The 24,113-nt window shown below is 47.2% G+C and overlaps 1 protein-coding gene across 5 annotated transcripts in view; it reads left to right on the top strand.

Moving 5' to 3' along the window:
* Nucleotides 1–24,113, top strand: part of Tbc1d22a (TBC1 domain family member 22A) — a 275,967-nt gene that overhangs the window by 225,613 nt on the left and 26,241 nt on the right. For all 5 annotated transcript variants that reach the window (XM_060388866.1, XM_060388865.1, XM_060388863.1 and 2 more), the window contains one exon: nt 6,207–6,302. In XM_060388866.1, coding sequence (XP_060244849.1) covers nt 6,207–6,302 — 96 coding nt within the window. The remainder of the gene's footprint in view (nt 1–6,206; nt 6,303–24,113) is intronic.

The following is a 24,113-nucleotide window of genomic DNA, read 5'->3' as shown; positions in this document are numbered from 1 at the left end:
ATTTTTTTAAAAGAAATTCTGACACACAGGGAGCGATTAGTTAGCTAGAATAAAGATTTGAAGAAAAATACCTTGCCCAGAGGGATGTAAAATATATAAGAAATGGGGAATAGAATGACAAGACCCCAAATCATCCTCAGCAGAGTTCTGAGAAAATGTGGAGAGCACCAGAGGGCCAGGTAAATTCTTGATGGGAAGTTACTGGATCGATTCATGGTTTCCTCTCATCTGAACTGCCCCCTAGATACCAAGAGATAAGACATCTTAAGGAAACTGCAAAAGACCAAAGTCCAAGAAGGTTCTAGAGAACAGCCAAAGAGATTTCCTGGGGCAGAATAACAAATAGATTGAGAACATTAAATAGCAGAAGATAGAATACAGGGTAATGAACTAACTGTTTAACACTGGACAACTTAGAACTGTCCTGTGGATGACAATGGAATAAAGACATAAGCTATGAGGACCACAGTCAACAGACCCCTCAGTACAAAGGATAGTTGGGACCTTAGATTTCATGAAAAATGATGACTGGGAGGGTCTGACCCAAGGAAACATAACGAGGAAAACAGGGCAAGTTTCTGAGCATATCCAAGCAAATGTTAATACAGAAAGCAAAACAAAGGCATCCCAGATTATAAGAAAAATAACCAGGGTGGCACTAGAACACTTGAGTGTGAAGCTGGGGAGTGTGAGAGCAATGAGTGTCTTGAATATGACTACGGCGAAGGCATTCATAATGTCCTATCTTCTTTGGGATATTAAAATGAGGATAATGATTTATTTTATTTTATTCTACATTTAGTGTGTGTATGTGTGTGCCATGGTGCACATGAGGTCAGAGGACAACTTGCGGGAGCTTGTTCTCTTTCTCACTGTGTGGAGCCTAGAGGTCGAACTCAGGTTATTAAGTATGGTGGTAGTCACCTTTAGCCCCTACCTGTCATATTGGAGGCCTCCTTTTAGACCATGGAGTTACACTTTTCTGCTAAAATAGGACTGGTGTTAAGATAACAGCAGAAACTTAGTAATTTCTAGGTCAGTTAGAGGTAGACATTGGAATAATGAATAAAGACAAGTCAGTTCACTAACAAGGGAAAAAAAGAAGTGAGAGCACAGAGCCACCAGCAGCTTGAGATTTCAAGGATGCAGACTAACAGAGAGTGTCAGTCATGGTCAGTGAGGACCAACTGCTGATGAGGGGCCTTAGCTGCATTTGGGAAGATCTGACACTCTCAAGACAAGGGGAAATTAAGGATGGAGGGGGGAAAAACAAAACCAAACATGTTTCAGAAATTAGCTGACAACTAGCTAAGGAAGCAGAATTGAAAAATTTAAGGACAGTACTTTCAGTATCATCAGAACATATGACATTTCTATGGAGAATCTGGCAAACATTGTAATTGACCTAAATCCTGAAAACTGCAAAATGCTGCTGAAGATAAAAAAGATGAGTGATGGACCAGAAGACTCTGGGGTTCTAAGACGGGCATGTGTGCACATACAGACACACACAGACACACAGGCATACATTATCTGTACACAGACACAGAGATATATGCAGACACAGAGAGAAATACATACATACACACACACACTCTCTCCCTCTCTCTCATACACACACACACACACACACGGGGGGGGGGAGTTGATCTGTAGATTCACAAGCTCTTTTGCAGTAATTGGCAAACTGACAGTGCAGTTGATACCAGAATGGAGGAGATGTGGGCCAGGAGAGCTCTGGAGAAGAGTAAAAATGGAAGCCTAGGTGACCTCAGCCTTAACTCGGGGGTGGGTATTGGCTTCTTAGAACATTGCCAGAACAGTGTTCATATGCACAAGCACCCCTTCAACTTCTTCACGCTTTTGAAAAGCAACTGGCATTGGACCAGAGACCTCAACAGAAATGTAAAACTCTAATAGAAGCAAACCTTGTGTGCCCTTGAGTCGGGGAAAGATTGCTTAGATGTGACAAATTAATAAATGGAACCTCCAGGAGAATTTAAGACACATTTCCCCAAAGTCACTGTTCAGAGTATAGAAAGACAAGGCCTAGTCTGAAAAGCACATTTTCTCAGCAGTGGCTTACAACAGACTTGCCATGTTGAATATAAGAAAACAATTTGTAAAACTCATGAATAGGAAACAGTGAGAAAAAGCTCCAAATACCAAAAGATGTTGGGGACGCTTAGCCAGTGGTCATTCGGGAAGTGTGGATAGGTACCCAAAAGCCACAGTGAGACACTGCTGCAGGCTATTAGAAGCTCAATTAAAACAGAGTTGTCTGACTGTAGAATGCTGGCTAAGATGGGATGGAACATGAACGTTCATTTATTGCTACTGGGAACATAAAGTGGTGGAGCCACTTCAGAAAGTAGTTTGGCAACATGTGTCCATAGGGACACTAGTGCACAAACATGCACACAGCTCTGCAAGCAGCTCAGTGTCTCTAGATTGATTATTGGATAGACTGTGCTATGCCCATTCAGGGAAACATGCCTCAGCATTTGCAGAGGATAGATAAACAAATGGTAGTATGCCTCATCATTTGCAGGAGTATACCTCAACATTTGCAGGGAATAAACTGTGGAATGCCCATTCAGGGGAACACACCTTATCATTTATAGGGAATGGAAAAACTGGTATGTCATACAGGGGAACAATCTGTAGAATTTGCAGAGAATGAACTTTGGGTGCATGGAACATGACAGACAAGTTTCAAAATAGTAGGTCTGAGTGAAGGACATTAGGAAATACCGTACATACAGCACAGTGGCACCTCTGCAAATGTGAGACATAAGCTGATGTGTATTGAGGGACCTGGGCACTGTGAGCGGATTTATAAATGGGCACATACAGGGTGACAGACATGTGTGCTCTCCTAACTGTGATGATGTGTTCAAAGGGTCACACATGGTAAAATGTAGCTAACTTTAAGATAAATTATACAGCAAAAGCTGATAGATGGTCTTAGTTATGTCTCAATATCCTACTGCTTCTCTAAGCTGGAGACTTGTGCACTGGATTGCTTGATATAAAGAGGGTGATACTTGTTGATGATGATATTGAAGAAATTTTGAATCTGTATGTACCCACTAACATAACTTCCAATGTAGAAAACAAATTTGGCAGAGCTACAAGCAGAAAACCAATCTACTGTTGTCATAGGATTTTTAATACATTCTTATTTCCTAGTAGATTGAATTAACTCATAATACTATGAGTTAATTTTTTTCAATAGACAAATATGAACTGCTGCTTCTGGGAGCTCCAGTTGTGTGTTTAAGAACAGCAGGCATTTTGTTGTGTGACTTTTTCTGTGGATGTGGAAAGAAACATCTACTCACCCCAGATAGAGAGGACACCAGCAGAGCAAAAATGAGCCTTGTCCAGGTCCAGATTGGCGAACAAGGGAGTCTACACTGACTACATACAGAGTGTGGGCGGGTCCACTTAGGTCACTCGCTGGCAGCTCAGTCAGGCTGGCCATGTCAAAGCCATGCCTGTGGCCTCAGTGTTCATGCTCTCTCCTGCCAAGGCAGGAAACATTTGTGGCAGCTGTGTTCTATCCCAAACCCAAATTCAAACTACTTTCAAAGAACAGGAGTCCTTAAGCCACATTCTGTAGGAATTCAATTAAGTCGCAGTCAGTTACTCAGAAGCTAAAGGGACAGAAACAAACCATGGGTTTACAGATTTGAAAAAATACTAACAGATCAGGTATGATCTGAAAGACACCATAAAAGCCAGTGGCACGTTCTTTGACATCGAGATGATAAAGATTCATTAAGATTCGGACCACAGCTGAAGTGGAGCTTCTGAGGGTGACTGACAGGCTTGCATTGCTTGCTTGTATCAGAATGGAAAAAGCTGGACACTAATGAGCTTAGAGCTATCTCCCTTAAGTTAGAAAAGGACCATATAGAAATTAATTCAAAAGGGCATTTTGGCTCACGGAGAAGTCATCAGACCCTGCTTACCACGCAGGGGCTGTCTATCAAGAATCAGAAGGAAATGCAGCCCAAACCTGTGTGTACTCTTAAAGGGAAAGAGGCAAACAGCCTAACACTTAAACCCATGGAGATAGAGAAAAGAAAACCAGAGTCTCATCTTGCAGAGTGAGTGCAGTCAGGACCTAGAAATCGTTAAAAACTGAGGTACATTGTGACTGGATGCAGTTTATCCTGGGAATGCAAGGTAAGGTTGCTTTAGTCAAAGGAACCATGACTCTCAGGGTGTCTTCCCCATTACCAGATGAATGAGCACTGTTTATCATCTTGGTGGATGCAGGCGTCATCTGTGACTGTGATCTTCAGCCTGGAGCAGGAAGAGACTTTGCTAACCTGCTGTGATGTCAGGCCTCAGCAAGCATCATTCCATGTAATGAACTGGTAGCAGCTGATCCCCTCACAGTCAGGAAGTGGAGACCGAGTGGCTGTTCAAGTGTCTAACATAGCACTGGGCAGGCAGTACAGGGAAATGAAGAACCTGGAGTGCTGAGAGTGCTCAGCCTGCCCTGCCCTGTGGCCTCCATATGACTAAGACCCTTGGCCACATTCCCATTCTCTCTAGTTGGACTTTCTGCAGCATGGGGCTTCTGGGCTCCCTGTAGCTCCCCGACTGCTGTCAGTGTATTTCTGCTCTAGACCACTGGCTAACTTCTTGCACTTTAAGTCTTAGGAGAGCTATCTCATCAAACATGTTCTGCTGCTGTTGCAAAGCCTCTCATCTTAGAAACTGGCAAGTGCATCCTAGTTAAGGCCTTTCCTTCCTCTTTCCCTTAGACCTTGAACTCATCACATGTAGCAGTATGCTGTGGGCTCACCTTTAATGTGGATCTAGAATGTGCACCCTTGTTACAAGCTCTTGCTCCTCTTTGGTGCACATCACTCTTTGGTGTTGGTTTGTTTAGCTTCTTTCCAAGACAGGTTTTCTTTGTGTAGCAGTGCTGGCTGTCCTGGAACTCACTCTGTAGACCAGGCTGGCCTCAGAGCTCCACCTTCCTCTGCCTCCTGAGGGCTGGGATTAAAGATGTACACTACCAATGCCCTGCTTACACCTGTCAATTTTATGGTGACTGTGCCCAAGCTTGTCTTGAGCTCTACCTCTCCACCTTACCCTGTGCCCTGTTCTCAGTGGGGAACCAGTGGAGCCTTTGAATTGTCTGTCCCCTGCTAAGAGCCTTCCAGGCTCATGAGAATGAGAATGCCTGGTGACATAGGCCTTGCCAGTCTGTTGTATCCCCCTCCCCCAAGCTTCCCTGCACCACCAGACTAGCTTTCTGTCCTAGCACTGCTGATCTTAGTGTTTCTGGGCTGTGCCTGGCACTCCCTCCTTGGTTCTTTGCGTGAGTTCCTCTTTAGCTGACTGACCACTGTATGGAAATTACAGTAAGCCCCTGAGCATGCATAGACACCCCTCTTGTTATCCTTCCCCCTGCCTTGCTTTATTTTTTCTTAAAGCATGTCACCTTCGGGTGCACTGTATACTTTTATTACTTAATATGCCAGTAACAATGGTTGCATAGGAATGTTTGGACATAGCAGAGCCATGAAGGTAACAAACTAAGCCCTAAGCTTGGGGTCCCATAGTCTGAGTAGGTGGTGGTATGGCCTTGAACTTGGCTAGAAGTTGCAGGAGGTGAAGGAATAAGAGCCTTCTAGAAGGGGGCTGTGTAGGCCCAGTGGGGTGGTCTGGGAAGGTTTGGCAGATCTCCAGGGTAACAGCAGTATGAGATGGTAGGGACAGAAGAAAGGATGCATCTGACTGCATTGGAGAGTGACGTGGGGGTGGGAATTCAGGCAGATGCCACGAGACTTCCTGTCCTCCTGCCAGCTGCATTCCTTATTAATGCTTCCTGCTCCACTGTTTGGCTGGTTCCTCAACTTTCAGCCTTGCTTTCTCTTCTGGGAAGTGGGAAGCCACTCTCCAAGCCTCAGGTTTGGCACCTAGTATAGGATGGGCATTCACCAATTCTACCAAAACTATCCCTGGCTGTCATCTGTGAAGAGAAGAAAGTTGCTATTACTGACATTGTTGAAGGCCCAAGCTGGGATCCTGTTCACCAGAATAAATGGAGTTTATCATGATGAGATGGTCATTTGCAGTTCAGTTTCTAAATGAAAGTGAGCTTCCCCTTGGCCCTGACTGCAGTGCCCCACCCCCGGCGACCTTCCCCACTGAGAGGCTCTCTGTGTTTTCTCTTTCAGTCTGAACCTGAGGGCTTTTCCCATTTCCACTTGTATGTCTGTGCTGCTTTCCTCGTGAGATGGAGAAGAGAAATTCTAGAAGAAAGAGATTTCCAAGTAAGTAACCACTTTTTAGAAGAGCCTGAGTTGTGTTTTCTGCTGGGAGAAAGGGTTATTAAATTCTAGTTCACGACTGATTTGTTGGAAGAACTGTGAGGAATACTGGTTATGACCCCCTGCTGCCGGGAAGCGCCTCCTGCTGAGACAGAGCTGATGACACTTGGCCACCATGGTGTAAACTGGGCTGGCATCATGAGATATTGTATATCAGATGCAACCCAGACTCCCTGAGCCATGTGTCCTCACTAGTGTGACCCTGCAGGACACAGGGTCTGTAAGACGCCACACACCTGAGCTCCCATCTGAATAGTCACTTGGAGGCTGTGTTGTTGGGGTGCATTTTCTAACCTCTATGTGCAAGTTTCCTTACCAGTTTAACAACAGAGCTGTTAAGGAACTCCCTTTGTTAGAGGCCTTGCTGAACATGTGTCCTGCCAGCTTTGTGTTCCACCAGGAAACCTTGTGGTCCAGGTCCCCAGATCCTGAACTACCCCAGTGCTCCAAGTGGTGGCCCAGGTATTGTGGGGACTATTGACCCTTTCCAGGTACTATTACCGAGATGTCAGTGAGTCCTTGTATCCAGCTCATAAGGCCTAGTGGTCAAGGCCCTTGCTGAGCAGGGTGGGGCGGTATAGGGTACTGCAAAAAAGATACCAGCATTGTAGCGACAGGACTCTGCACTGACTATATCTGGTCACTCTCTTCCCTTGGCCACCCAGCTCTCGGTAGGCTAGGTGGCCTTGTGGTCTCAAGTTCCCCGAGTGGTAACTTGTGGCAACTCAGTGGTCTTTATCCTCAGCCTTGTGATTCATAGATGGCTCTGAGCTCCCTGCTTTCCTGATGACTGTTCAGAAGTCAATAAAGTCCTGCAGTCTCACAGAGTCCTGCTCAGACCTCGGGGGTGACAGTTGGTTTTGTGTCCAATTGCCACAAATTAGAATGACCTGAGTAGGGAATGTCACCTGGAGAACTGCCCTGATTGCCTCAATTGATGTGTGAAGACCCATTCTGAGTGAGGGTGGAACTTTCTGGTGGCAGTCTAAGTAAGAGTGGTCTTCGACCATGGACAGGTGAGGGCATTGGCCAGGAGAAGGAGCTGCCCCTATGACCTTGGCAGACAGAGACCAGCCTCTCCAGTAGTCCACAGTGTTTTAAGTACACGAGATGTGAGGCTGTCCTTTTCCTCAGTTGCTGCCCTTGTCATTGCGGAACTCAGTTGTCCTGTGGGCTACTCAGTGTGCTGGCTGGCGTGTGTGGCTTGCCAGCACTGCTGGTGACCTCCTCCAGCCTCGTGTACGTGGTTCACAAGTGGTGGATATGTGTTGGCTGCCTGTCCCACTAGGAATATGCAAGAATGTTGGAGCTGAGGCACTCCAACCTACCTGGCCCTTCTTGCTGCATCCTGAGAACATGGAGGCCCTAGGGAGCATGACTTGCCCTGTCACCAAGTGACTTGCAATGCCACCAAGTGACTTGGAGTAAAACTCCCTAAATGCTCAGCTCCATCTCCCACAGTACCCTTGTTTGTCAACAGGACGCGTTGGGAGGCAGGGCTGCCTCTACAGGTACCGCCTGGCTCGTCGACCCAACTGCCTGCTTATGGAAGAGAGAAGGGCTCTGTTTTCCTGGTGTACAGTGGCTACTCGGTGTGCTGGCCAGTGTTCTGGGTTCCCACTGGACAGTATGCACTCCTGACCTGACTGGTTCCAGAAGCCCCCAGGAGAACTTGTGCCAGACTCACATTGCTACGCAACTTTTTGAGGATCAGAGGTCTCAGCTGAGCTAGCCTCTCAGGTTACCGCCATCTTGAATCTGGCCACACTGGCTAGGCACTGGTGTCTAAGGAGGCTCTAAGCAGACTTTGCTGCTTCCTAGGTTAGGCCAGCCTTGGGTTGGATATGGAGCAGCAGAGAATTCATGCTGTGTACAGCTATGTGCAACAGTACTTCTGCAGCACCATGGAAAGACCCTAAACCACATGTGCTCAACACGGCCTGCCCCAATGTTTTGCTCATGAGCCACCTTCAGCAAGGGGCTGTCTATGCCTCCTTCCACACACTGGCTCAGACCAGACCAGAGACACTGGTCATGGGCTCTTGGATACAGCATTTATCTTGTGAGGATATGCAGTGGCATGCCACATGTGCCTGCGGTTAAAGAAGGGCCTAAGCCCCTTGGGAGGTGATCAAAAGTTATGTGCAGCTATTAGGCCCTGGGAGTGGCTGGAGCTACTGCAGCCATGTGTATGATAACAGGACCTGGGGCATCCTGACAGGCTGCAGTGATGTGACCCCTGCTCTCGCTCAGGCTGCCTTTATTTTGGCACCCTTTTGTTTAAGAGATGCACTTGCTGTTTGGCTAGAGTTGTGCTGATGTGATTATGGGTTCACATTGAGAGGCTGAATCCAGTGTGTTGCTGGCCTCCTGAGGGTGTTGTCCTCCTCTTCCTCCTCTTCCTACTCCTTCTTTTCCTCCTCCTCCTCCTCCTCCTCCTCCTCCTCTTCTTCTCTTCTCCTCCTCACACAGTTTGGGTTAGGAGGACAGGAAGCAGGCCAGTTCAGTGTGTGGGTGCTGCCTAGATGCCAGCCCTGCAGCCCCACAGCTTGGGTGTGGATGGGGAGGACAGGGAGCACAGCGTAGATTTTTCTCCCATGCTAGAATAAAGTAGTGCTTTATTCTGGAGGCTAGAGAGGGTATGTGCAGTGGACTCAAGGTGTGTTGTGGAGAGCTAAATTAAATTAAATAAGGAACCCTGGGGTCCTGGTGAGTGCAAGAAATTGTGCTTGCCACTATGAAATTTTAGGAAATGATTCTCTCCTGTGGAAGTGGGGTGGGGTGAGCCTGTGGCAGTAGGGTGTTCCTGTCAAACGGCTGTCGCAGCTCCTTCTCTGTTCACTGGGATTTGTCCTGTTGGCAGTAGTGTGTTGCTGCCTGTCGTTTCCATAGGAGCAGGACTATGCTGGAGGAGGAGGCACACCCAAGGCAAGGCAGGCACTGGTCTGCAGGCCAAAACGGGAAAGTAGGAGCTGGGAGAACTCCCCTTTCAGTGGACTAGGGGAAGTGGATGGGGGAAGAGGAAGAGAGGGTAGGACTGGGAGGAGTTGAGGGAAGGCTACAATTGGGATATGTAGTGAATAAGTTGTAAAAAAAAAAATACAAAAGATTAGTAATAAAAATACTTCTCAATGTTAAAAATAAGATAAAAAAAAAAAAAAAAAACATGAGACATGGCTGGTGCCACGCTTGCAAATAGATGTAAAGCTAAAGTGATTTTACTTAAACTTTCCAAAATAAACAGGGTCCACCTTTAGCCCAAAAAGAGGAAAAATGAGGTCAGTGTATAACAATAAAGAAATCCATAAATGAAAACGAGTGGGTTAGAAATCAGTGTTGAGGGGTGAGGGAGACATCTCAGTGGGCACAGCACTTGCTATGCAGCCCCCAGAGCCCATGTCTGGTTGGACACTATAGAACATGTCCCCTAGTCACCATGCATCTGGGCTCCATTGAAATTGCTCATGAGTAAGTCCTGGTCATACTTACGCTGAGTGGGAATGTCACTGAGATGTGACACGATCAGTAGGAAGGAAAGGCACCCAGGGCAAGCTCCCCACATATTCCTGACAAGAGATACATGGAACACACTCTCCTAACAGGAAATGAGGGCCCATGCCCATTAGGGATCCAGGGACCAAGGCTCTGATTATGGGCTGGTCATAGGACATTCTCTGTCCTCTAAAGTCAGGTAAGAAACTCTTGTGTTTGCCACATGTGTACGTAGTCCAGGCAAGCTGGCACAAGACACAGCCTGGTCAATACTTTTAGCACCTACAGAATGGTTCAAAGGCTATGTTCCCAGATGCCAGCCAAGGGGTAACCCCATTCCCACACTTATAACATCCTGACAATGAGCAAAAGGCAGAGTCACATGACCTACATGACCTCCTACAAGGTATAGTAGCTTTCCCGAAATGTGAGAGAAAGCAGAACAACTCTGCTGTTCAGTAAATAGAAATCATGCACAAAAAGGTGGCTGAAACCCACAGCCTACACTCTAGGAGTGATGGAAACAGAAGTGCACATCGTATCTGTAGTGTGAGGAGGCAGTGTGGGAAGGCTTTCTTTCCCTCTACATGCACATACATGCACACATATGCACCATGGACATTTCAGACCCAGGAGTTCTTCAGAGTAGGTCAGCAGTAGAATCAGCGTGTGCCCTGAAGGCGCACACTTCTTCCTGCTGTGGACCCAGCTCCCGTATAAATAGCTGACACAAGGGCAGGAGAAACAGGCCCAGCAAAGGAGAGTCAGAGTAAGGGCAAACGCCCTTACTCTGGAGTGGGAGCCTAGAACCCTGGCCAGGGACCAGCACACACAGGCAGGACTAGGTTCTGGGGTTCTTGCTTGTCTGAGGCTTAGCTGAGTGGAACGAGAGTCGGAGTCTTCCAGAAGCGCCTGCTGCCCCTCACTCAGCACACATTTGGGGTAGCATTTACATTACTTTTATGACACCTGCTACTAAAACGTTGGTTTTTAACTGACAAGAGTCCCAGGGGAAGGTATCGCCCTAGATTATTCTGAGCATGTGCTGACAACCTAAATGTTTGTCTGAAGCGTCACGAATTAAAGGGCAGGTGAGAAGCAGAAATAGCTTTTGAGGGGGAGGGCTGTTGTTCTCAGCTGGGACTAAAACATACTCTGTGCCCTTAATATAAAAAAAAAAAAAAATCCACACCCAGAATTAATGAAAAGGAAATGTCCTCATGGAAAATGGATGAAGACACTCAAAATGGTCAGACATGCCACTGAAGAATTATGCAACTATTTAGAAAATGCAAAATGTCTTGTGGTCATTAATACAGAACTGAAAATGAACACAGGTGATGCCTGCCAGCAAGCATTGCCTTGTAAAATGTTCTTCGAGTGATATCAGCAGGTGTGTAGCAAATGGGCCGTGCACTGCCCCTCCCAGAGGCCGAGGTATAGAGCCTTTCTGGAGACCTCAAGTCCGGGACTGACTTCTGGCCCAGCACCAGCCTGTGATCCAGGGAGAACAGTTAACTTACAGTTAGAGGCAGGTCTCCAAGCCATGTGAATTGCTGTTTGGAATACTTTGTAACTGCCCAAACCTGGTTTTAACTAACCTTCCTGGGTTTGGGGATGCTGCACATATTCCTGTGGAGAAACCTGGCCCAGAGTTGCATCCATCAACACAGGAGCCGCAGTGCAAAGATAATCCCAGATTGGCTCTAAAGCACAGAGAAGACTGGACAAAATGAGCCATGGTGTGAGCATTATTCAGTTAGGTTAGTTGTGACCCTCAAGTACCCTTTTCCTTCAGTTTCCCCTTCCTCTGGCCAGTATGCATGGCTGTGGCTCCCTAAGCAGAAGGTGTCCACTTCGAGGGCAGCCCCTCCTCTGTGAGTTCATGGCTCAGGGTCTGTCCTGAGGGACACTGGGCTCTGAGCCTTCATGGGATGCAGTGCAGGAGTCAGGATTGTGGACATACGCTCACATGCAAAAATGTACTGATGGGACTCCACTCTTCTGGGGACCTTGGTGCTCACAGGTGCCTGTGTTTAATGAGATATAGGGATGTGATTCTGTCTGAATCACAGGGGAGAGACTTGGAAGCAGGGTGACAGTGGGATGGGAAAAGTAGATGGCGCAGTGGGAGGCGTCTGGAAACACAGCCTTTGACCCATATTCTGTGGGTGCTAAAGGTAGTGACCAGGCTACCTTGTGACAGCTCACCTGGACTGTGCACACGTGTGGCAAACATGTCTTGTTTTCTGTTCTAAGTGTTCACTGCAGTCCTTTCCTCCCTCTCTGGAGGAGCCCGTGCCCTTGTGTTTGAGCCACATGTAGGACCCTTGCTTAGAAGACCCCAGTGCCTCCAGCTGCTGTGCCTTATGCCTGCCTGCCCTTCCCTGGGAGCTTCATGGAAAGCTCTGCAGAGCAAAATGGAAAGACTGCTTGGAGAAGGCAGTGTGGATGATGTCGTGGCATACCTGCATCTTCATGGCCTTGCTGGCAAGGCCTTCTAGCATCTCTGTAGGTGGACCACTGCTGTCCTGGTGGGCCATCTAGCAGACTTGAGGCAGCGCGCACTCTTCTGCCCTGTGGCTAACTGAATGTGTGAATAGCCACTGTGGGCTATTGGCTTTATACAGGTTGATGTCTCTCTCACCCAGTGTATCCTTGAAGCAGCAAATGTCACCAAATGCCAAACTAAAGATCAGTTGTCTTCTTCGTTTCCAGACATTTTAAAGACAAAATTGGTCAATTGAAAAGGGATCTTGGAAATGGATTGTTATTTCTTCTTCTGCTCTGGCAGGTAGCTGCAGAGTAGGGGTGGTTAGAGCAGCCTGTGGGGCTGTGTGGGTAGGGCTCCTGCGCTGTAGTGTGAGTGTGTTGCTGGCTGTGCCTGGCCAGTGTGGTGAGTGTTGCTGTGCAGCATTTGTGTGCCCTGGTTTAGGTGTGCTGTTGTGTGGGCTGTGGTTCTGTAGTGTGGAGACTATGCTGCTGTGCAGGACTTGTATTCTGTAGTTTGGGTATGTAACTGTGGGGCTGGTGCACTGCAGTGTGGGGCTTGTGAGCTGTAGTGTGGGTGTGTTGCTGTGGGGCTCATGGGGCTGCCTGGTGTTTTAGCTGCTTTAGCTTCTTGAGCAGGATCTTGGGACCCAGCCCGTGGCCTGCCATGTCCTGATGAGATACAGAAAATGCATGAGGAACACTGCCCATACTTTCTGGCCTTGTACCACACAAGTTGTGCGTTCTTCCTGGTCTTAGACATCCATGTAGAGAGATAACAGATTCCTAGACCACATGGAGAGGACAGGGCTGACTGGAATGCCTGGACCCCATTGACAGGTGGGCCCTGGCCTACAGCAAGGCCAATGGACTAAAAGTGAGACGGGACAGTGGTGATGTTGATGATTAGGAGGAGGGGCTCTTGGGAAGGTAAGGGACAGCAGGCCTTCCCTGAATTGGGTAGCACACAGGGGCACATGTAAGTTTGTAGTGTGGGCAGGCTACAGATTGCAGACCCTGCCTGCACCCGGGCTGTAGACAGCAATCCCTGCGTGTCTTAGTGTGTGTGCTGAGCATACTGTATACAGCAGACCTTACACACACCCTGGCTGCCTCCATGGAGCCTTCTCTACTTCTCTGTCTACACTTGCTCACTGAGTGCTCACCATCGGGGTCTAGGGCCATGCAAGATGGATGATGCAACAACAGAAGTGGGACTCAGTGCTGCTCTGTCCCCCAGAATGAAAGGGCCAGAGTGCTGAAGAGACAGCATGTCCAGGAGAAGCTGTGGGCAGAGCCTTCAGTAGAGCAAGGAGCAACTGGTAATGGTGGGAGCTCTGAGCAGAGGCCCTACAGGCCTGCAGTATGTCTGGTGGGGGTGAGGTAGCTGGGTAGGAGCTGTGTTGAAGGAGGCAGAGGAATGTATAAAAAATCTGGGTACAGAGGTAGGGAAGCTGTGGCCACAGGCTGAGGGCTGCTTGGCCCTATGAGATGGCAGAGAGAGGTGGGTTCAGATGAGAGCCATCTGAGAGGAGCCAGTGAGTAGACATATGCTGCTGGGTTCTAGGGCCTAGGACAATTGGGAGGACACGTTAGTCTAGCTATGGAGCAAAACAGTCTGTGACTACATGATTCCCACCTGGACAGCTAGCTTCAGGAGTATGGGGACAAACAGGGTGAGGGTGACCACAGGGCCTGCTAGAAAGAAGGGCCAGGCCAAGCCTTAGATGTAATAGAGGGCTAGACATGTTTGTGCTCAGAGAGAGAGAGAGAGAGAGAGAGAGCAAAGAGACATAGGTATGGGAAGACAGAAATTTCTGTCTGAGGTGTTACCTCCCCTAGGAGACTCAGCCTCAGGTAAATATCTCAGCTCTAACCAAGGCCTGACTCCTTTAAGGTTAACCCCAGCTCCTTGTACTTAGAGGACAGCCGTTTCCCTGAGCCTGCCAACCCAAACTCACTTTACACTTACAGTACTTGGCTTTCATGGAAAATGGGGAGGCTGAGTGTGTTGTGTTGGGTCAGTCCGTCTCATCCTTCCCAGTGTTCCCCCCACCCTTGGGCCCATGCCCCTTGCCAAAGTAGAGTGTGTGTGTCCTGGCCTGCATATTCAAATAGGTTAGTAATTTTCTTTTCAGATCTCAGAAGATGTGCCCTCCTTATTAAGTCCTACTGCTCATTATGGTAATGGCGGCAGGCACTGAAGATCTGAGCCATTTCTGAGTGGCATGTCCTGTGGGCTGCAGAGTTGAATAGCAACTTTCTTATCAGGAGAAGTGATTAAAGGCTGAAGATGAGGCATGAGGAAAAGATGAAAGGCACAGATTGTGGGAGAGGCTCCCGGTGCCTTACAGGATCTTAAGTCCAAGGAGAGTAATGAGTGCTGCTTTCCTGTGGCTCAGTTGAAGTAAGGAAAGCATGGGCCACACCACAAGAACACCCTAGTTGCCACTTCAGGATGTGACTTGCAGGAAAAGCTTGATGGCCTGTGGGAGGTCTGTCCCAGGCTTCACGGCCCTAGGTAAAGTGAGCTTTGTGTCACATTAGCTTTAGGAGTATATGCCATCAAAGAGCAGTGTCCAAGCACAGCTCTGGAGCAGTGCTAGGAAGCCATGGCCTGGGGCTTGCTGCCCAGGAGAGCGGCAGCACTGATGCAGTGGCTGCCTCCTTCCTGCCTAGATGGAGGTCCAAGGAAGAGAGGCAGGATGGTGAGATGTTCTGCTATGTCTGAATTTCTCATCTGAGAAGTAGGGGCTCAGCTTTCAGCTTCTACACACACACACACACACACACACACACACACACACACACACACACACACAGTACCTGTGTGAATATATAGGCAAGTGAGCACATGCATTTGTGCAGAGCACACATACATATATGCATATGAGCATATGTGTCCACATATTGACACAATGGTACATACTTGCACATAAATATGCACACACATGGAGACATGTATCCTCAAGCATGCATATGTACCCCTAGTATTTTGTAGGAAGCAACACAAGAAAAATGTGGCTGTCCTTTTTCCTTTTAATGTGAAAAGGCAAACCCTTTCTCTTTATAAATGGGAAATTATTGCTGAAATAGTCATAAAGAAAACTGCTTGCCTCTCTAGAATTTGTTTGGATTTCCTTTGGCCCGGTGACCCCTGTTCTTTAGTTATTTAGTAATTATGTCTTTGTGGGACATTTGACTTTCCCATGAGGCCAGCTCATTCTTTCCTTTTTCATAAAGGAAGGTGACAAGCTTGTGTGGGGGAGGAGGGGACCTCTGTTTCATGGCCCTTCATCCAGAATGCCATGAGTGGCAGCGGCTGTATGTTCTCTAGCCATGGGGGCACTTGGGGCTGCGGAGTGTGGGCCACCCATGGGCAGGGCTGGCTGAGGCACCTATCTTTTTGAGAGTACCTGCTGACGCTTCTTTTGGGGACATACAGTCTTCACCTTTGTCCTGAGTTACCTACCCATCCTTCCAGACACGCCGTTGTCCTCCCTCATTTACTCAGTTTCTCACTGTTTACAAAAGGACACCGCCCTGGGAAGAGACACGGTAAATGGCTGGCAGAAGGAGGAGTTTTCTGTCCCCTGTCCCAGAGTTTCTGGCCCCACCTCCAGCCCACATCACCACCCCCAACCCTCTCAGCAGAACATATGTACGCCCTCTCTATCTTCACCTGCCATGGAGAGGTATGAGGGCTGTGTTAATTCAGGCTTACTGCGGTTGTTGCCCCTTTAAGAAATGAATGCACAGGCAGTTCTCAGAGAAAGGAATGGAAGTCTAGCGGCTGCAGAAAATCAATTTGAGTCCTGTGACTGCGCTCAGACATACCTACATATTTTATTAAGGCTTCTCTCTGTGTGTTGGATGAGCGGCTCTAGCTTCAGCCCCCATGGCCTGGCCATGGCTGGGTTAACGGCCAGCACAGACACCTAAAACAATTCAGGTGTTCATTTAAGGTGGTCAGGTGTCAGCACACCTCCAAAACACACATAGAAACTCACTACTTCAGTATTTACGATTGGCAGCAGGTATAGTAGGTGAAGATCCTCTGTGTGGTATGTGCCCATGTCTCTGCAAGGGCTGCCCACTGAAGACACTGGGCTCCTGTCTCCCATACCTGCTTACCGGGTCTGTCCTGCCCCCTCTTATGCAGTTGTTAAGTCCTGTCACTGAGTGTTTCACTGTGGAGTGTGTCATGGCTTCATGTGAACAGCAGTAAAAGTTCAAGACTATCAACTGTTTGGCCTCACTGGCCTTAACGAAGGAGATTTCAGGATCTTCAGGGCATGCCTGTTCCCCGAAGGAACCCAGAGGGGTCCACTTCTGGACAGCATTTACTTAGGTTTACAGAGCAAAGCTCAGTAGAGGGACATGGAGACTGGAGGTGGGGTAGGGTAATATCTCAGTCTCCAAGTCTGGAGTTACCGCGCCCTCTCATCAAACTCATTGTCACATTGTCTTCTCCCTGCTTTTCTGCTTCCCTCATGCCACCCCTATGTGATGCCACCTCCCTACATTGTACCAGGAGCTGGCTTCTCTGTTCTTACTATTCCTCCTGCCTGAGTGCAGTGGGCAGCTTCTTGGAGTGTCCACTGACCACGCCACTCCTCTGTGTCACATACATGAAAAGCTAGGGCCAAGAAACATGTTGTGGCTGAAGACAGTAGTGCTATTGCAATACCAATTAGTGAAAAAAAAGAGAGGCCATGAATTTGAAGAAGAATGAGAAAGGGTATATGGGAGAGTTTAGAGGGAAGAAAGGGAAGGGAGAAATATAATTAAATTATAATATCAATAATTAAAAACAATAAATAATTTAATCTGTTTTTTTAAAAAAACAAATACTTTTTACCAGGACAGCGGGAGAGATTTCTCCCAGGCATCTCAGGGATTGGTGAGGTTCCACCACTGTTTGGCCAATGACAGCCCTGTGGCCCGCTCTGTTCTGTCCATTTTTTTCTAGCACAGTGGCCCTAAAACATTGCTGCCTGAGAATGCAGAGCATGAGCTTCCCCTCACCTATGTCTCCTGCTTCCCTTCAGTTGTTATAGTTTGCACATGAAGAATCCCCCAAATCCCTGTTTTAAAGGCTTTGTCCCAGCTAGTAGATCCATCCAGTGAGTGAGAATGGATTATTAGGTTCCAGGATTCTGACCTAATTAATAGACTTGTCCATTGATGGGTTTGTTATAGGGCGGTATTGTTGGGAGGTGGTGGACCATGAGGTAAAGCCTAGTTGGAGGATGTGGGTCATTGGGAACATGGCTTTGAAGAGTGTATTAGCCTTTGTCTTCTCTCCTGCTTCCTGGACTCCATGATATAGGGAGTTCTGCCCTACCATGTCCTCCCACCATGATTTTTCTGCTTTGCTTCAGTCCTGAAAGCCATGGAGTCAGCTCACCAGTGTCTGAAAATGTGAGCAAAATGCACCTTTTGCTTTGGTGTTTTGTCACAGTGATGAAAAGTTGGCTGGCCTGGAAAGTTGTTACAAGCAGAGCCATTGCGATTATTTGACCACAGGCTTAGAAGCCTTTGGAACCAGATTACATGAGGGTTTTGGAGAAGTCTAAGCCAGCAGTTCTCAATCTGTGGGTTGTGACCCCTTTGGTGAGCAAATGACCGTTTCATGGGGATCACCTAAGACCATCTGAAAACACAGATATTTATGTTACAATTCACAACAGCAAAATTACAGCTAATGAAGTAGCAATGAAAATAATTTTATGGTTGGGGGTCTGCACAACATGAGGAACTGTATTAAATGGTTGCAGCATTAGGAAGGTTGAGAACTGCTGATCTAAGCCGAGCTTAATGGTTTTCAATGGAGTTCACAACCCAGAATGTGGCCAGGAATGTGGAGAGTAAAGACTGCTTATGGGGGTCTGATGGGAAAGAGGACTGTTGGGAAGTGAACCAGAGGCCATTTGTGTTATACTTTGGAGCGGAACTTGTCTGTACTTTTTCCATGCGTAGAGACTGCATAAAGCTGAGCTTGGGAAAAAAAAAAATTCAAGACTGCAAAGCCTCTAACTGGCTGCCTCTAGCTAGATATGCAGTGAATATGGTAAAAACAGAGAAGGGTGAGTAACTTTTCCAGAAGAGAGTACATGTAAAGTCCATACTGAGAAACCTGCTGGCTAAAGGGATTAGTGACATCAGAAAGAAACCAAGGATTTTGCACCAGGACAGTAGGAAAGCTGCCTCCAGGGCATCTCAGAGACAGCAGGATCCGTCCTGTGGCACTAAAGAGCATAAAAGTATAAATAGCATAAAAAGACTTTCCTTTGAGGAGGATGTCCACCCACGCACACATGCACATGGAGGCATGTAGGATTCATTTCAGTGTGTGAGAAGCCCAGGTGTGGTTTTAGGAGCCCTGACTGCTGCTAAATCACAGCAGATCTCAGTGCCCCGTGTGCTGCTGACTTTCTAGGCATGGCGAATGCAGGTGGAGGCTTCCACCCAGGTTTTAAATGAAATATTGGGAGTCCAGGCAAGATGTAGCAGCAAAGGACAGCATGTGAAGCTGTGATACTGAAGCTGTTAGGTGTAGTGAAGACCCAAGTAAACTGGAGATGCCAAGAGTATAGAGTATCTGCTAGGGAATGTTTCAGACAGTGAGTGGAGCCATGGGAGGTGTGTGTGTGTGTGTGGGGGAGCCATGTGCTCTATGACTGGCAGAGCTGGGGTGGGCCTTCCAGGCTCTCTGGAGGTTCTAGCGTGTCACTGTGACCCAGGATTTGAAGCAGCAGGGTTTGTTTGCACTGCAAGGTTTCATTCCTCTTCTCTTTATTCCTTCTTTGTCCCATTCCTTGCTTTTGGAATGGGAGTGTTTATTCTGTGTCTTTGTGTGTTGGGGTTATCACTCACCATTTTTAGTTAGATAGAGATTCAGCTAAGAATTCACCTCAAGTCTCAGAGAAAACTTCACCTGGGTTCTCGAGATGAGCTTGAAGCATTGAGAATGTCTGGTGATGGACTCAGTGAACCATTCAGTTTGCAATGGTCATGAACCATTAGGGGCCAGAGTGGAATGTTATAGCTCAGACATGAAATATCCAACCTGTCTCCATGCTCTTGGCTTGGACAGCTCGTGGGATGTGTAGTCTCCCCTCCATCATTATATTGCTGCTTAAAGGGTGGAGGTACTCTGAATGGAGAGGTGCTCATCATCCACATAGCAGCACATCGCCAGTGGATCTAGCTGCTGGTTGCATTTCACTTTGAGCTGAGGCCTTGACCTCTGCGTGGTAGATGTCAGTTCAGGTAGGGATTTCAATTCAACCTGGATGTAAGCACATGGCAAGGTGGCTATTACAGCTTTAGGATACTGTGTGTGTTCTTGAGACTCAAAAATAGTAAATCTTGGAAATGGAATTAGCAAGCTTAGTGATATATGTAAAAAGCAAAACCCTGTATATTCTAGTATACATTCATGCAGTGGATGGCACTTGAACACAAATTGTAGGTTAGAACAAATCAGCTCTAGATGTGCACAAGATCTTAGCAACTACTTACAGCTAAACTGTAAAAATATTACCTTGTTCTTAAAAGGAAAAAAAAAAGTTCACCATGGAGTTTTGGCTGCATTTTAGTTCCTTAGGGTAGGACTCTGGTTCAGCAAAATGGTGGTTTGAATAAGAATGGCCCTCATAGGCTCATGTATTTGAATGTGTAGTCACCAGGGAGTAGGACTCCCTGATAGGAGCAGGTGTGGCTTTGTTGGAGGAAGCTCAGGCCCAGCCCAGGCTTTTTCTCTGCCTGTGGATCAGGATGTAATGCTGTTCAACTATTGCCTGTCTGAATGCTTCCATGCTCCCCTCCATGATGATAATGTATCAACCTCTGAAACTGTAAGCAAGCCCCCAATTACATGCTTTCTCTTATATGTGTTGCCTTAGTCATAGTGTCTCTTCACAGCAATAGAAAAGTGATTAACACAAAAGTTGGTACCAGGGACCAGGGTTTGCTTTAAGAAGCCTGACAATACTTTTTGTTGGAGGCATATAGAAGACTTTGGGACTAGAAAAATGGTGGGATATTTTAAGAGGAACTTGATGGGCTATTCTTGTGGGAACAAGGAAGACAGTTCTGAGGGCAGTTTGAACTATGATGGCCCAGTAAATCGGTTTCAGAGGGGAAGAAATCTCTGAAGATAAATGGCTAGAGACCATTCTTGTGATATTTTGGCAAAGAAAATGGGTGCCTTTTGTTCTTGTCCTAAAAATTTGCCTGAAGCTAAATTGAAGAATTTTGGCTTAATGGCATTGGCAGAGGAGATTTCAAGACACCCTAGTATTGACTTTGTCATGTGGTTATTAATAGTCACTCTACAATGAAAAGGTGCAAGTGGGCCAAGGAGAAATACAAAATGTACAATGTGAGAAGAAAAGGGGCACCAGGAAAGGCCGTGTTGGAGCCAAGTCTTGTGCTCAAGGGAATAGATAGCTTAAAGAAAAACCTGATGCCAAGTGGAATAAGAGCAGTGGTAACTTCTGGGCAAGGCCCCACCCAGATAATCTTCCAAGTCCTTGGTAAAAGGAGTTAAAGGAAAGGTTAAGCAGTGAAGGGAACCATCAACAACTGAAAGCTGGTACAAATTTGCTGAATAGAGGGGGCCAAGTTTGAGCCCCAGCAAGCAGCAAAACTTGGCAGCTTCTGCCTTTCCTGGCCTCATGGCTCTGGCTTTAGAGTCAAGGATACAAGAAAAGAATTGTGAAATCTCCTTCCACAGCTAAGGAAAGCTCTTGAAGCCAGGCACGTGTCAGGGGTGTCTGTGCCTGGAAGCCCAGAGATGCATTACCTAAAGCTGTGAAGGCAAAGCTAATAGGAGATCTGAAGATGTTGGAGATGCCAGAACTGTGGGATATGTGCCAAGAAGAATTGCTAACAGGGTGTGGAACCCGCCCAAGAGAGAGAAATGCCTTGCAGTAAACAAAGCTGAAAGGGTTGGCAATCTGAAGAGCCCTTTGGCCTCAGACATGGAGATGAAGACAATTCATCCTGCTGGTTTTCAGTCTTGCTTTAGTTCACTATTTCTTCATTATGTTCAATTTCCCTCCTTTTGGAATGGTAATGTACATTCCGTGCAACTATATGTTGGAAATATGTGATCTGCATTTGATTTTGATTTTACATGGGCTTACAGTTAAGAGAATGCCTTGAGTCTCAGAAGAGACTTTGGACTTTGAAGCAGTCTTGAAACTGAAAGTGTATGGGGACTTTTGAAGTTGCACTGAATGTAGTTTTGCATTATGATACGGCTACCAGCCTATGGGAGTCAGGGAGTAGAATGGCCCCCAAGGGACAAGAGCCATACCAGCTGTGACCGGGACATGCAGAGGCCCCAGAGCCTGTGCTTACTGTGATGCCAAGGATTCTGCCATAGGTGTGACAGATTGGGTCGTGGATCCCGGGTCTGATTTCTACTCGCAGGTGTACACAGGTAATGCATTGTTTAGTGATAAAGCACATTTAGCACCATCAGCAGGCAATTCCATCACGGTGTGAACATCACACTGTGTGACTGCACAGGCTGAGATCATGGTATAATATCATGGGGCCATTGTCCTGTATGTTGTCCATCACTCACCGACATATTGTATGGTCTAGTTGTAATTTTAGTTCCTCGGCAAAACTGAAAATTTAGGAAGTGACTGTGGTTGTGTGGAGTGTCATAGGACAGTCCTCCTTGGGAAGTGACTGTGGCTTGTAGCTTAGGGACAGCTCTCCAAGAGCATAGCAGACCCCTATGTACAATGCCTCACTGTGGTCCCTGGGCATCCATCTGGAGCTCTGGCCTGGAGCTGGCAGGTGGCAGGACAGCACTGGAGCTTCAGCTATGCTACCTGGAACATGAGCCCCTGGCTGTGCCCTTGTGGGCTTTGTGGATGAGTTCATGTTTTGTACAGCAGCAGCCTTGGTTATTCTGGTCCTGTGTGACTTTGCAGGCCTCCATAGCCTTCTCTGGGTGGTTTCCTCAGACAGGTACATTTTCCTCCTCACTCCTTTTTTACTCATATGGGGTGTAGTTAACATCTGGACCTCAGGACCCTTTTCCCTGGGCAGCTGCAGGTGCTTCAGAAGTGCCAGCCCAAGTCTGCATCAGGAAAAAATGTGCCCACTGATGAAGAAGCAGCTGAATGTCCAAGACTTTGCTAGTATCTCTTACTCATTTGCCTGTGAATTAATCTTGCCATTAAGGAAGAAATTATACTCACCACTCAAATCATTAATTGAAAGGCCCTTATTATCTCATTAATGGTGTTTGATATCTAAGGCAGATGTACTAAAGGAAGCTTGCCTGCTTGGTCCTTGAAGAAATGTAATTACAGCTTGGGCATTATTAAGATGTCCCTTCTCTGCTATCACATGTCCCATTTTGCTTCCTTTTGTGGACACTGAGATAAGTCTACCTTGGAAATGAGAATGGCACTGCTAGAGTGCTGATGGGCCTGCAGCCTGCAGGTTTCCTGAGACCCAAGGTTCCCTGCTGTCCTTGTGGGCCACCTGCTTAAGCAGGTCTCATGCAGAGCCTGCTGACATCATTTGGAGCATTTAGCCAACCTTGGTAGACAAGATCATTGACCTGCAAGGCTGAGAAGAAAGGACCTGACACTCTTAGGTAACCTGAGTGAAAAGCAGCTGGCTGGAGCAGTATGCAGTCTCACCCCAAACTCTGCATCACTTCCTGGCTTAGGATACCCCTGGGCTTCTTGGAGGAGAATTGCTGGTACTGTGTGAGCGATCTCCTTTTGTTCATTTAACCATATCCAGAGAAGGAACTCAGGCTGGGAGATAGCATCCTGAACTCTGCTAGCACCAGAGGGGCTGGTGATGCAGTGGAAGCCCAGGCTAGTGTCTCAGGTTGACTTTGCTAGAGAGGCTCAGTTCAGTAGTGAGAGTGGGGTGCCAGGCTAAGACACATCTTCACCCCGCTTTCCTGTGGGACCCTCAGTGGCCACGTGTCTGCTGTCCTTCTTCAACCCAGGCAGTGCTAAGAAGGATGAACACTCCCCTGTGAGGATACCATTGATGCCTGGGCTGCAGAGGTCCTCAGTGGCAAGCGCTGTTGTCATCCAAATTAGTGGCTTTGAGTGAAACACATTCCTTCCTGCCTGAATCCCTGCAGACCTCCACCAGTGAATAGTGCTGTTCAGCCTTGCTACAGGAGCACAGCAGGAAGGGAACACTTGTTACAGGCTCCTTGTTAAGTTTCACTCATGCCTAGCACAAAAGAAAATAATAAAGTGGAATGAAAAAGGAGAAAGGTGCTGAGGGAATCTTTGGGCTATCTTACCATCTGCCTCCCCTCCAAGAGACCCTTCATTTGTACGACATGTTCATTTTATTACCCTAATTACTTTGAGGATTTTCAGGGCAAATATGACAGGATTTCTCAATTCAACTTTGGGGTGTTTGTTCTTTTGAGATAAAGCACACAGAAGTTGCATTGCTCTTTTAATTCCTCATTCAAAGAAAAAAATATTTGCTCTTCTTGTGTTTTGTGTATATGATTCTCAGTGTGGTTGACATGATGGTGGGCTCCCATCAGAGCTGACGCTGAGCCTCAGACCCATCACAGTGAGAAACAGTTACTGCCCTCAGCAGGGAGCCAACTTCCTACCACATTCCATTTTTCATCTTCCACTGGGATAGCTTTTACAGGGCCCTAACTTTGTGGGGCTGTAATGTCTTTCCTCAGCATCCTGAAGCACAGACCTGTTTCTCCTCCATGGCTTCTTCACTGTAGCTACCTCAGAG

The sequence above is a fragment of the Meriones unguiculatus genome, chromosome 8 (assembly GCF_030254825.1).
Source record: "Meriones unguiculatus strain TT.TT164.6M chromosome 8, Bangor_MerUng_6.1, whole genome shotgun sequence".
NCBI classification, from domain to species: Eukaryota; Metazoa; Chordata; class Mammalia; order Rodentia; family Muridae; genus Meriones; species Meriones unguiculatus.
The sequence above is the reverse complement of the archived record's forward strand: the minus strand, read 5'-3'. Positions and strand labels throughout refer to the sequence as shown.